At 39.9% G+C, this 13,688-nt stretch overlaps 1 protein-coding gene, 2 long non-coding RNA genes and 1 other non-coding gene across 4 annotated transcripts; 3 read left to right on the plus strand and 1 right to left on the minus strand.

Moving 5' to 3' along the window:
• Positions 1-40: 40 nt before the first annotated feature.
• LOC147752319 (uncharacterized) lies at positions 41-7,572 on the plus strand. Its single transcript, XR_015314368.1, has 2 exons — positions 41-412; positions 6,500-7,572. It is a non-coding gene; the product is annotated as an uncharacterized LOC147752319 (long non-coding RNA).
• LOC147752320 (uncharacterized) lies at positions 6,135-7,023 on the minus strand. The gene is made up of 2 exons (XR_015314369.1): positions 6,953-7,023; positions 6,135-6,638 (listed from the first exon to the last, which is right to left on the minus strand). It is a non-coding gene; the product is annotated as an uncharacterized LOC147752320 (long non-coding RNA).
• On the plus strand, positions 7,435-11,297 carry LOC111268793 (glyceraldehyde-3-phosphate dehydrogenase). Its single transcript, XM_022847994.2, has 3 exons — positions 7,435-7,681; positions 9,342-9,900; positions 10,344-11,297. Exons 1-3 carry the CDS (start codon positions 7,562-7,564, stop codon positions 10,667-10,669), a joined length of 1,005 nt encoding a protein of 334 aa, XP_022703729.1. The 5' UTR covers positions 7,435-7,561; the 3' UTR covers positions 10,670-11,297.
• A 1,894-nt stretch (positions 11,298-13,191) lies between these two features.
• Positions 13,192-13,397, plus strand: LOC147752321 (small nucleolar RNA U3). Its single transcript, XR_015314376.1, has one exon. It is a non-coding gene; the product is annotated as a small nucleolar RNA U3 (small nucleolar RNA).
• The last annotated feature ends 291 nt before the right edge of the window (positions 13,398-13,688 follow it).

Genomic DNA, 13,688 nt, shown 5'->3' on the forward strand with positions numbered 1-13,688 from the left:
AACACCACAGATCGCGGCGCCGCTAAACTTCACCTCCTTTCTATGTGCCCTTTCCCAGCCGTCTGCCACTGAGTCAACCTTGCACCCTTCGCCGCCGCCGTTCCTGCTACCGTCAGCCTATTCCCACTGTCCGCTCCGTTTTGAAAACTATAGCTGACACCGGTGGCTCTCTGGCTTTTTGGCTTCTTGGACCGCAGCAGCGGCTAGAGCGGCAGGTTGCCAGATCTTTCACACTGAGTGCGGTCACTCCCTGCACAATTCCGACAGCACTCACGTCTCAATGGGAGGGCGAGTGAAACGGAGGAGGAGGAGGACATGGAGAAGCAGGAAGAGCGTACGGTGAAACTGAATCAGCCGAAAACACAAGAGAGCGAGGTCTCACGCGTATTTATTGAGCGGCCAACAACAGCAGGTGCGTAGTAAAGCTGGCCGGTTGGCCAGCGGAACCAACAGAGCCGACACACAAACCCACACAGATGCGCATGGACAATCAAGAAATGAAAGACCGAGCATGGTCTGTACGTAACTGAGAGGGGCGGGAAGGTGCGATATTGATTCTTATTGCCAAGCAGCGTATAGGTCTTAAGAAGCAACCGATAACTAGATAACCTAGTCCAAAACCGAATAAGAGGCTAGAAATAAAGTAGACGAATCGGTCGCATGAGTAATTGATGCGAACTGGAGACCGATGGATAAAGCAAGCCAATCTGAGGCAATGACACTAATTGGCAGATGGTGCCGTTCGCTTTGTCGCGACACGGGGAGCTATCGCGAAGTATACGGGTAGACGGACGTACGCATCAATACGCGTGCCAGAAGTGAACCAAACAGTCGTTGGAAGGAACGAACGAAGCTCACTCAACACATAACAATCTTCGAGGCAGTTATGTGAACGTACTGTCATCCATCATTGAGCTAGAGAACTACAAAGTCAGAAAAAAATGGAAAGGCAACACTCAGGATTACATAGATACACATACATAGATAGAGGCATAAGGGAAACTACTTTGCATTCAGTTAGTCAAGTCTAGACCAATATAATATGCAAGTTGAAATATTGATGACCATAGTGTGCGAACGTTCACGTCTTATGAGTGCCTTACATGATGCAAATTTAGAATTTTTTTTGAAGTAAGTGCTATATGTTTGTATGTACATATATGTATGTCAGTGGTAGAACAAGTTGCATCAGACATAACAATAACAGCTGCATTAAGGCAAATTGCAGTTAGTTGAGGTGTATTTTTAACGGCCACCTCCACCATTTTTCATGCCAGCATTTCTTTTACAGTATCCTATAATATGCTCTTTAATGCCAATGCAAGTGTGGCGTTATAACAATTGATTAAATAGCCTTGTTAGCGTAATAGGAATTGCACGATCCTAAGGTAAAATTCTTTCAGTAATCGATTAAGCATTCACAAATCTTTACTGGTTTGCCCGTCCTGTACTACATAATGCCTTGTTGGCCACGAGCCTAAGTACAAGGGACTAGGTACAATAAAAAGTCCTACCAAAGACCACCAGGCGCTTTCTCCTGCTTGTAGAAAGCTTTATTGAAGACCGCGCATTATATTCTGCTTATCGCAGTGAATATGATCCATGTGCTAATATCACCTAAAGTCTTCGTAGCATACATTATCAAGGAGTGTCAAACCAGTGGAGGTTATGGCTATAGAAATTACGCGAATGTTTACAAAACTTCCGGAGTTGAAAGAGATGATTTACTAAGATCAAAGGTTGTGAATTGTATTCGGCTACATGTTATAGACCAAATGCGTTCACAATCGTATGTTGTGTATATATACACAACAATTGTATATATAAAAAGAAAAAAAAAAACATGAAAAATATGTGAAATCGATCGTTTGCATATAATGAAGTTTTCATGTATTGGAATAATGTATTGAGGAAATTGCGTTAGAATACGTTCAGTGCATTTAATTTTATTTATTAAACGCACGTTTGATGCGAAGAGCGAGAATAATCTTAATGCACCATAGAACCAGCGATCCAAGCCCCGTTTTTAGTCATTTCGGCAGCAGGAGCTAAACCTTTATTGTATAGAAATATACAAAATCGCTCTAATTCTGACACTTATTTCCTCCTCGTAATCCACTATATGAAGACGTAGCTTTTTCGTGACACATTGTCTGATTGCACAGGAGAGGTGTTAATCTTACTGAACATTTAAAATCTCTGTTTTTGGTCATATCATTCCACGTTCATTCGCGCAAACCGTGAGGCGTTTCACGTGCTTATCATTCCTACGAACATATTAACAATGAATGTACTACGTCATTAGCTGTCTGATAGTTCGTCCAGCTGGTTCTAAAGGAACCTATTCATCGACAAAGATAATTTACAATTCCGTTTTTTTCGAAAGCGTAGATAATAATGTTGATGCAGGTGCCATAAGGTGGACAGTTTTTGAGAAGTTAAATTTTCTTTACAAATTCGATGCGCGAATTTCTCGTTATTATGGTTCTTCTAATTTTAATTTGCCAAGTAATGTTTTTTGCAAGATGTTGAAACGAAACGCCCTGTTTTGAATTAACTTTCGCAGACATATCCGATGTTATGCGTGTACCCTCATAGAAGTGTTCAAAGTTGTTATAGGTGACATTTATGAGGATCCCTAGATTAAATCTGTAATTTTAACGTTAAATAAAAGGATAAGTAAGATCATTTTTTCCACTTGAGAATAAAGGTGACATTTTTGTCAAATCAATCAGTCATTATCAATTTTTTGATAAAGGATTCGTCGATGAATTTCTCCTCTTTCTCAACCATTTTACTTCACGATCTCCAGAACGTTTCGACTCTGGTGTTAAAGATAGTTTTTGCTGTCAAATACACTTGCTGTCAAAAGCACTGTTCCAAATTTCTTTACCGATGATTGGAGAACGTAGCAACACATCGGCACGTAATTTGGACTCAAACTCTGGCGAAGTGGCTTTAACGATCTACATGTATGACGTAACGTTGTCTTCGAGGAGGCGACTTTGTTTTATGCGTCAAACCTGTTTTATTGAACAGTCTTGCTCAGTCGACGTAACTAGCTCATATACAGGTATCTGTTGGCCGTCTGATTCTTCTCAAGGATTTCCCGGTGTATAGACAGCTCCACTCCCTTTGAAAGCAAATCATAATATTTTCGAGATAAAGATCCAGCCCTACTCTAAGCTTAGGCTCATTTTCCGGAGTTACCCACTTCTTTCTTTTCATATCGATATGGAGATATCATTTCTTCTTATCCGTAACAATTCTGTGTAAGAACTTGTCATCGTGGGTGCACGTTGCTTGGTGCCAAGCGTAAAGCTAGAAGAAGCCGTGCTTCTACGTTCGCCTCCTACCAGGGTGCTAATTTTTGATAAAGTTCTGTAAATTCAAGACGTCTGACGAAAGTCAAATGTTCGCAGTTTAATTTCTCTACTAACTAGTGTCTGGTTTACTGTCCAAGATCCTCATTGATCTCGGATGGTTGATCGGCGTAGGGTACATCTTTCAGGTCCAGAATCCCATTTTTAAACGTGGTGAATCTTTTCGGACGATCTTCATAGTTATGGAGTTCGTCCTGTGCACGGCACAACTGTCCTCAGTACTTCAACAACTATTTGACCTTGAAAAATGAACAATGAGAACTACCTATTATTTGAGCTTGACAGCAGATGTTCCAACCAAATAGGCTGTGGAGAAAGAAAAACAGGCGACATTGCTATTTCCAGAAACAAATTACCGTTTTCACTAACGAGTCGTTTATGTGACTTTATAGCTACAAGTCATGGACAATTACCGAAGGCGTATAAGGAATCGAACATTAAGAAGCGTGAGACACATGTATACAATGAGCTCCTTTCTATTGAACTCTTTTCGTTTCAAATAAGTCGTTATTTAAATAAAATCTGGCAGGGGAACGCTTACACATATGTCACGTAACTTTTTTGGTAAAAGTGTAAGTTGGTACCACTGGTGTGTTGCAGACTATCGTCAAACTTTAATTCACTCCTCAGAGAACGGCCGGCCGCAATGAAGGAATGAAATTTCGCTAGCCTTAGTAATGTTACTAATATAATATTTGTATTGATCGATTCTTGTCCTTGAGAAGGCCCATGTCAAATTCTAATTTCTTCATCTAAACCATTTCGGAAATTCTCGCATAGTCTGAGTTGCAACGATAAATCTAATGTGTGAAAAGAACCGAATCATTTGTAACAGAATCACAACTTATGGAGCAATTTTAAAAAGCTCAACTACACTTTTTGGGGTTACGGCAGTATATTGATATACTCCCACGTGGCTGATGAGCTATATTTCAAATATAAGGCCGACGTGATAGTTATATAATCATATTATTCACCTGTTAGGTTAATTTTTTTTTTCTCTCTCGAAGCTATCCATAGGTTCTGTAAAAATATTTGCATTCACCCAAACCATAAGCAATGCACCGTGCTTTCCGACTAAAATCTTTGAAATATGTAGGCCTATTCTAGTAATATAAAACCAATCCAATCTTTCGAATGATATTTTCGGGTCCCTCCATTATGTCTAACAAGAATTTACTAATTTATAAGAAATAAAAAAAAATTGAGTATCGGTTTTAATAGAAAGTACTCATAGTCCTGTTCGAATTAGGTTCTCGTGACCTAAATATTTGATCAAAGCATGAATATCAATCAATCAATGTAGATGAACGGCCAGTTTTTGGCCACTAAGAGAATGACCTCGTTTCATTTTCGCTGTCCAAAGGACTCAGATGTATTCTACTAGCGGTATAAGCTGCGGAATACTATTGTGAATCTCTACGACTGTGTACGTTGAATACGTGTGTGTCTCTCCAGTGCCTAACTTTGTTTTATGGCCGGGTGCGTTAGTATTGGCAATTCTCAGACGGCAAGAACGATCCTCAAAGGCGCCTCCAGAGGCCACGCACACCCTCCAACGTCGCGTCTGACAACACTAGTTCATAACAAAGTCGCAAACAACTATATCAATATACAACAAGCAAGATCCACTGGTATAATCAACAGCAAGATTTCCTCTTCTTGCCTCAATCAAGTTTCGTATCGCCGAAGCGATCTGCCTTGCCAGGAAAACTCCTTCACCCCAAAATTACGCGTTTTTCAGACTCGCCAGAAAGCCGCCTTCTATTTTTGGAAAATAATGAGTCTACGACTTTTCTGTTAGCCTATCTCGTCAGGTGGCTTTTCTGGGAGTTAGTTCAATCTTGACGAGCTTTTGCTGATGACTTTTTTTTTTGAGAGTTGGGGTTGTCAACTACCTTACGAATAATCTAAACGCATATTAATATCTGGTAGTTACGGTAATAATAAAAGGGTGACTGTTCTTAAACTAGTTGAAGCTATTTGTGCAGTGACCGGTAAACTGAAGAAGTCTTTCCATGATCCGTTTTCATGAGATAATGACGTAAAATATCAACATAGAAGTCAGTTTGATAAGATTGTCTTAAATTCACCATACATTCTATTATAGCTTAAACATGTTCTGCTCTTTATGACCATATCTATTGTCCATGCTCAGCATTACTTTTGTCGTCCCGAAGGCAGGAAACCATTAGAAGTGGTTTCATGCTGAGTGTGACTGATTTGGCAATAATTATAACAGTTACATTAATCTGTACCGTGAATGTCTTCTTGTATGCAATATAAGCTATCTGTTTTAACAAATAAGTCAAAGAACAATATTTTCAAGAGCATTGTGCTTTTTGGCTTAGATTAGTTACTGGTCAATAGCTTTCAATCCAAAATGTAGTTCTTCGAATTATTTTATTCAACTTTTATCAATGTGCGTTCAACTTATATATTTGTGTCATGGTAATGTGTGTGTAAAACACACTTTCAGAGCTTACCTAGTAAAAAGAGGTTTTCATGATAAAAATATTCAATAACTTTGCAATAACTAAGCAAATAACTATTTGCAATAATAACGGCGATGTTGTTTTCAATCATTCATTTCTGGAGGTGTTCATCATTATCAAATCTGGAAACACTAACTTAAGGCTCAACAGTGTAGTTAATTATCTTTCGCATGAATTAGTTTATTCATTGAATCAGTGAGAGATATCGAGTGTAATATTACTTACAAAAAGTTCAAATTATAGAAAACAAGAGTACTTGTCCAGAAGGCGTCATTATGACCGGAATTTAATCAAGCGCGAGTTTATTGTTGAGGTTTTTAAAACCGTAAATCACCATCTGTGAAAGATTATTTCGCTAACTTCAGCCTGAGATTAGACATGCGTAACAAGTTATTAACATTAAAATAAGAATTGCTTACTGTATACTGCCTAGACTAAGAATTAGAATTCAATACCTATATATACGTATATAACTTATTCTGGTATATACTAAAACATTTTCACAAAAACTGATTGATCTTAAAGTCGAAGGACAGTTACTTCCTATGCGATTATATGGCTTTTCGAGGATTACCTATCGATGCTGTGCCCTGCGTGGAACTGTTAAATTTTGAATTTCAGCCGATAGTCAGCGGAGACATATGGCACGGCAGGCGACCGACGAGTCTTACCTTTCCTATTCGACGTCTCTGAGAAAGTGGTTGCGGTCGTGCGCCAAGTATCGCTGGGAGCCGTTGGTGGAAGTACCTACGCTGGAGGACTTTAATGTGTATAAAAAAATGTTTTAGTTTTAACTTTGATACTCAATTTCATATTTGTATAATTCATTGCATTTTCCATCTTATATCGTGTCGCAGCTAAATTTCTATGAACCGTATACCTTTCTGCTGCTATGCTATGCGGCAGAAGTGTTAATTTACTGGTTTGTTCATAAAAAAACTGGAAACTGTGCACATCAGACGGTTATCTATCACTCATTTCATCGTGAGCAGCGTTTTCGATTATCTCGGTTCAATTTGCTCACGTCAGTAATGCACACATCACACCATTTGCTATAGTATTCGAACGTAATACCTTGAAATCACTTTGTTTTGCCCAACTTCGTTACAACAAATTTTTGAACAGCACCGATGACACACTTTCATCGACCTTCCAAGAGATTAACTGATCCACTGATATCAACTTAACGTGAAATCCGCATCAGCATTTTTACACAACATCTATTAACTAGAATAGGATGCTTAAGATATATTATTTTTGTTTAAAACTGTATCAGATGTATTAAATCCTACACTTGTCATCAAGAAAATACACGGATAAGGAAGCAGTTCGTACAGCTGTTTTGAGTCGTTTTTATTAGGCCGGCATAATGTTTGCGCGCATCTTCCTGTCTGTACACAGATGACTTTATAAATGGCTTTTCGTTGTGTCACGTACGCCGTCGGTTTCGCGCCACCTCACCATTCAAATAAAGCGCGCTTTGTGGCGCCATCAAACGAGTGGTGCGCATGCGTCCGAGCAAGTCACCTTGGCGGTCGGCTATCGGCGCCCTTTCTCCCACAGTCGACTCACACCAGTCGGACACTGTGGTGTGGCGTATCCCTGAAGCGAACGTGAAGCAATAATTTAGTCGATCTCGAGCACTTCTCTAAGCATTACCTAGCTAACCAACAAGTTCTAGCCATGGCTAAGGTCGGCATCAACGGATTTGGCCGTATCGGACGTCTTGTCTTACGTGCCGCGCTCGATAAGGGTGTTGATGTTGTTGCCGTCAACGATCCCTTCATCGATGTCACCTACATGGTAAGTACTGAACGTTTTTTGAAGGAAAGCACTGATTACTGTCATTTTGTCATTGTGTGTCCAACAATAGTTCCCTCCATCGTATGCCTCGCGAATGGACCCACTAATCCCTACCAGTGGGCTACCTGGTAGTGGGTACTTTTCCTTAAAACTTCGAATGCATTCCCACCCTACAGCGCCGCTGGCGAAGAGATACGTAACAGCACGACGTATTCTTGGTCAGTTGAAGGCAATTGATATAAGGCATTATTCCGAAAAGCGTTGCGCGGATCAAACGCCACTGCCACTCGCCGTCATTAAGCTAGCGTTGTCCCTAACGCCTTGTTGGCCATAACTAAGCTGGTGCGATAACTGTAGGCGTTCGGTGCTGGAGGTTAAAGGGACTAGCGATGTAAGTCGTGTGGCGTCGAGTAATGCAGAGGCTGATAGCAACGATGGAACTGTTCACGTCGAGTAATCCATTTTTTCCAAATCAGGAGAGCGATTTAAGGGTTCTATTTAGTAGGCCGTATCTAAATAACATAGCTGTAGTTGCTCAGTGGAAGATTGCCAGTTGCATTTGTTCGGGGTCGACCTTGACGCGGCACCCACGAGCAGACTTAGGAGATTATGAAGAAGTCTGGGAGCTTCGTAACCGTATGTAGCATTGGTAACTGTTAACTGTCTGATCATACTCTATATGTGTAAACATATACATATAAATGGGCAATACATGTGGTAATAAGCTTTTGAGGGTAATACATGTGGTAATAAGCTTTTGAAAGTTTAAGACAGCTTTCGTTTTAGAAACATAGTTTGTCAGGTAAACACGAAGCATTTGGTTTTGCTTGGAATTGTATGGATTGATTTTTCACATCTTAAATAATTCAGTTTGCGTTATACATATGCAGTCAATGTTATTTTTCAAGGGATATTCTATTGGTGACAAAAATATATTACGAAACTAGAATCATCGACGTTTTCGATCGCGGAGTAACCGTCAAAATTCTTGATATTCGACACAACCTTGCTAGTTACCATTACTGGTCTAAACTAAATGATGTGAGACAGTTTAATAAGAAGCAGATTGCTTTTCTTTGGACAAGAGATAAATCTTAGTTCTTGGTTCACACAATTTTCCTTTTGATAATATCATAGAATTGAATACGACTCTACTTTACTATTAATGGATACCCACCACTCGTGGCGTAGATTTAATCCACGCTTTGCTGTATCTGGAGAGATCCCTCCAACAACGAGCGCAGTTTATCTCTACTCTGACAAACAAAGTGACGATGAATGAACGCTGACCAAGGTTATTTTCTCATCGGCTGCAGTATGTGCCCTATGTTCTAGGCGATCTACAGCGACGATATGGCCGCAAATAACAAGAGATACAAAAAATTACTTTTGTAAAAACTGCCTCTATTTGCGTTTCTTCTGTGATCTCCACTACCCTACGGACTTTACAGTCATACGCAACTCTCGTTGGGAAACTAAAGCGTACTTATTCAATTTAGCTACCTTCTAGTCAAATAAAAAAAAGCAATAGGTAAATATTTCTAGCGACTATGAGGAGGAGGTTTCTATTACAAAGTATAAAAATTTCCCAAAAATAACACCCAAGAAAGTGTTGTTACGGGGATGGAAGTTTTAACTTTCAATTAAATTTCTGTGACAGGTGTACATGTTCAAGTACGATTCGACTCACGGTCGTTTCAAGGGGACAGTTTCAGAAGAGGGTGGCATGCTTGTCGTCAACGGCAAAAAAATACAAGTCTTCCAGGAGTCTGATCCGGCGAGCATTCCATGGGCTAAGGCTGGCGCCGAATATGTGGTCGAATCAACTGGTGTGTTTACGTCACTGGAAAAAGCCGAAGCTCACCGCAAGGCCGGTGCCAAAAAGGTCATCATTTCAGCGCCATCACCCGATGCGCCAATGTTCGTTATGGGTGTCAACCACGAGAAGTATGATGTGTCAATGAACATCGTATCGAACGCTTCTTGTACCACTAATTGCCTTGCGCCTTTAGCTAAGGTTATTCATGATAACTTTACTATTCTAGAGGGTCTAATGACAACGGTACATGCAACAACGGCTACCCAGAAAACGGTCGATGGTCCTTCAAAGAAGGACTGGCGCGGAGGACGTGGTGCTGCCCAGAATATTATTCCTTCATCAACCGGGGCTGCCAAAGCTGTTGGGAAGGTTATCCCTGAACTCAATGGCAAACTCACCGGTTAGTAGCGACTTAAAATTTAATTAAACGATTTTCAAATTTAAATTGGTCGTTTCAAGGGTAATCCCCAAATTAAAAGTATGTGACGTATTATTCTTATTATTGGCTTTATGTTACGTACACTTATAAAGTGCATAAACGAAAATTCGACATAACTAAGAAGTATAACTGTGCCATGTACCTATTTGCAAATACCCGTCTACAAGGAGGCTGGCATATTGCAGTTAGCTTTGGTGTCAACTTCAGACTGTCGCATTGAAGATCTTTTTAACTAGTGCAAATTCACCAAGGACATATTGGCAATAATGTGGAACACTCTTGTAAATGTATCTGGTCTCGTAAACTTGAGTGTATGAAATGATTTTAATTTCAAAGTACGAAGGGTAAATGACAACCCGCACGGTATGATTATTTACGTTTTATGCACGGTATCATGATTACAGGTATGGCCTTCCGTGTACCCACTCCCGACGTGTCGGTCGTAGATTTGACAGTAAGGCTTGGCAAAGATGCCTCGTACGATGACATCAAGGCCGCGATTAAGGCTGCAGCCAATTCCGATCAGTGGAAGGGTGTTTTGGCTTATACCGAGGATGAGGTTGTCTCTACCGACTTCGTAGGTGATACGCACTCATCTATTTTCGATGCTAAGGCTGGCATCTCATTGTCGCCGAATTTCGTCAAACTCGTCGCATGGTACGACAACGAATACGGATACAGTAACCGTGTTATCGACCTCATCAAGTACATGAAGACTAAGGATGCTTAAGCTACTTGCGTTAAGCTTTTCGTCGGCAACCTGGCCACTGTGGACGTCGACGAAATGAATGGGTTTTAATGGTGAAGGCTTTCGAGTTCATCCACTCGGTGCCCATTTGTCGAAACCTAGTGCCAGTGTGGCATGATCGAAGATGAAGGGACGATGTAGAAGGTTGTAGGTGATGTAAAAGGTTGTAGGTGATATGTTAGATGTAACAGAGTTGAACACATTGCAATAACAACGATTATGATAATAAGGAACGGGCATCACGGGTTAATTTATCTATGCGTTGTAGAAATCAGCAAGATGTCTCTTGTCTTCAGCACATGTATGTGTGAAAAGAATAATATATGTTGCATGGATGAACTATTCTGTAAAATCTTCGGTATGTTACCTACAACCTTTTACACCGTCTCGTCGTCGTCTCTCTCAATATATCGCAATAGAACATTATATACGAATAAGGACAACAGCAACAACCATAGTAATATTGATTACATCAATACATGTAGGACAGCGATAAGTAATTCACACCAGCAACCCTCTTTCTCTCTATTTTCCTTTTCTGTCGTTTCTCTGTTGACAAAGACGTAAATAAATTACATCATTATTTCTCTAGCTTCGGCTAGTAAAAGAATTTGTCTTTTCATTCATGAGAATCATTCAACACTATAATGTTCAATGATAAGGGTAAGTATCTACTAAGTAAACAAACCCATAAGTTTGAATGCTGGCTTTCTCAATGTGTGTTTTTTCAAACTTTAGAGTTCTTCTTCTTTAGAAAAGATTTCTTAACTGTATATTCATGTTTCTCGTAAGGATCCGTAAATGAAATTACCTTCTCACGCAGTTAGCCGGAGGATCGTTGCTATCGATGCAAACATGTCAATGCAAAAACTTTTTCTCTAACACTATTGCTATGGAACACGAATTTAGATCGACGCTTGGTAGTTAAGCAGTGAGCGCTTTACATAGGCCGGGCCATTTGTTCTGTCCAAAATTCTGGGAGTTGTCGTAGTTGTCATCGACATAAGGTTAGCAACGCATCCGGATAAGCATCATATGCAACTATCACGTTATCTAATAGAAATCGAGAAATTAGCTGCTCAACGCTAATAGACCAGAAAGTAACAAACAATAGACGCAGTTAATGAGACAACCTAAATTGGCAAGCATCTCTGTTTTTCTATGTACGAAGACCATTGAGAAGCTTGCTAATAATAATGTAGTATAAAAGCAGCATCAAGCAACACTATAGAATTGCCAGTACATAAACGGAGGTTCGAAAAACCACTATAAGTTACGACTACAAATAAGCAGTTACAGGCCTAAGACAACTGAAAGGACTCTAATGAATAAATCAATATGTATGCCAATTAAATCCACCTTAGTAAAACGTCCATCTTCGTGTAAATAACTGCATGCGTGAATAAGACAACTTGTGCGTTACTTGAATTAAAGCGGTACATAATAGAACTATTGTATGGTATAAATGGTATAAATTAGTCAAGGCAAAACTCGTAATGCATTACCCTGTCCCACAGGCAATGAAGTATATTTTAAAAATAGCCTAAACGCCTACTCTTAAACACTCTCGTAATAGTAAAGTATGTAAAAACTTAGTTGGCTTGCTTTGTAAAACCGTAAACTCTCGTATTGTGGCCTAATAATGAACATGTACCACACTTAATACAGACTTGATTATTTTACCTAATACCACTATCTTTGAACCTATATTAGTTTTTATCAGAAATCTTGTGGCACAATCGTAATGGTCAGTTCAATTAATTCAGCGGCAGGCCTGAATTTCAATTTTTCTTGGAAGGAATCAAGCATTTACCATTGTATAGCTAAGGTAGTCACTTCAGTGAATCTAGTGAAGATGAACATTTTAGAGAACGCGATCGCTTGAGCAGGTTTTTGTTAATCGTTATGTAACAATAGGAGTAGAATCTCATGCACTAGGCCGTCTGATGGAATTACCGGATGCCGGACGTAAAGGTTGAAACATAAAGGCGAGTTTTTTATTACAGGTATTACATTTGAAATAAGAAGCTGGACTTAACAAATATCCTAAGTATATTCCTCAGTCATTCGCCACATCTATCGAATGATATATATGCGGGTACACAGTCCAGTATGTTCTTCGATTACACAACTGCCGTGTAATCCATTTTTTTTTAGTAGTACTGTTTTCGAATGGCAGGTGCCTCGGTCGCGGTCGGTTTCTATGGTAAAGTAGAGCCATGTTGACTGCAGTTAACAACGCCCGCCAGGCTAAGTGAAAAGGGGGAAAGGCCACTCTTAGTGAGCGGTTACACACATTTAATATGTCTTAACGTTATTAGATCGCATTTTGGGCCATTTGCGCGTTATAAAATTAATTCTTATCCACGAAACCCGAGTATAAAGGAAACATGCTAAATAAAGTGCTGTCAGATAGGACCTAATTCGATCCTTCTAAGCTCTCTACACTAACAGCTTGGAAAAGCCGCCTGACATTAGGTAATGGAGCGTTCGACAACTAAAACAAGATCGTACTTCACAGGATCATTTCTGTAGTACATCTAACGTATCCACTTGCCGGATTCGTACATCTTGAAACCCCGATGATGCGTTGAGGGTGTGGGTCTGAGCGTGAATCTGCTGTAGGATTTGCTTTTCGGAGGAAAATCTACTGCTTGATGATCGTTCTGTCCCGGCAACGGGAAAATGGCGCATACTCTGTCTGAGTGGTTTCATCAAATCAAAGCATAATTACTACGTATCTGCGAGTACAAAGGTCTCGAGGGGATAAAACGTGGGATTAATTCATGCTTAATTAATGGGCATGAGATATTATTATGAGTTACTATATTCTATATTTCCCCGGAGAGTTGCACCGAAAAAAAAAAGAAAACTGGTATTCTCGCTCAGCAACAGCATCTCCAAAGCGTGTTCGCTAACGAGGTACGAATCGAAATCGTGGGAGAGATTGTTCTGTGCGAGTGCGGGAGTTATATAAGGACAACGTAGCTAGCATCGGAAG

The sequence above is a fragment of the Varroa jacobsoni genome, unplaced genomic scaffold (genome assembly GCF_002532875.2).
Source record: "Varroa jacobsoni isolate VJ856 unplaced genomic scaffold, vjacob_1.0 scaffold_1320, whole genome shotgun sequence".
Lineage (NCBI taxonomy): Eukaryota > Metazoa > Arthropoda > Arachnida > Mesostigmata > Varroidae > Varroa > Varroa jacobsoni.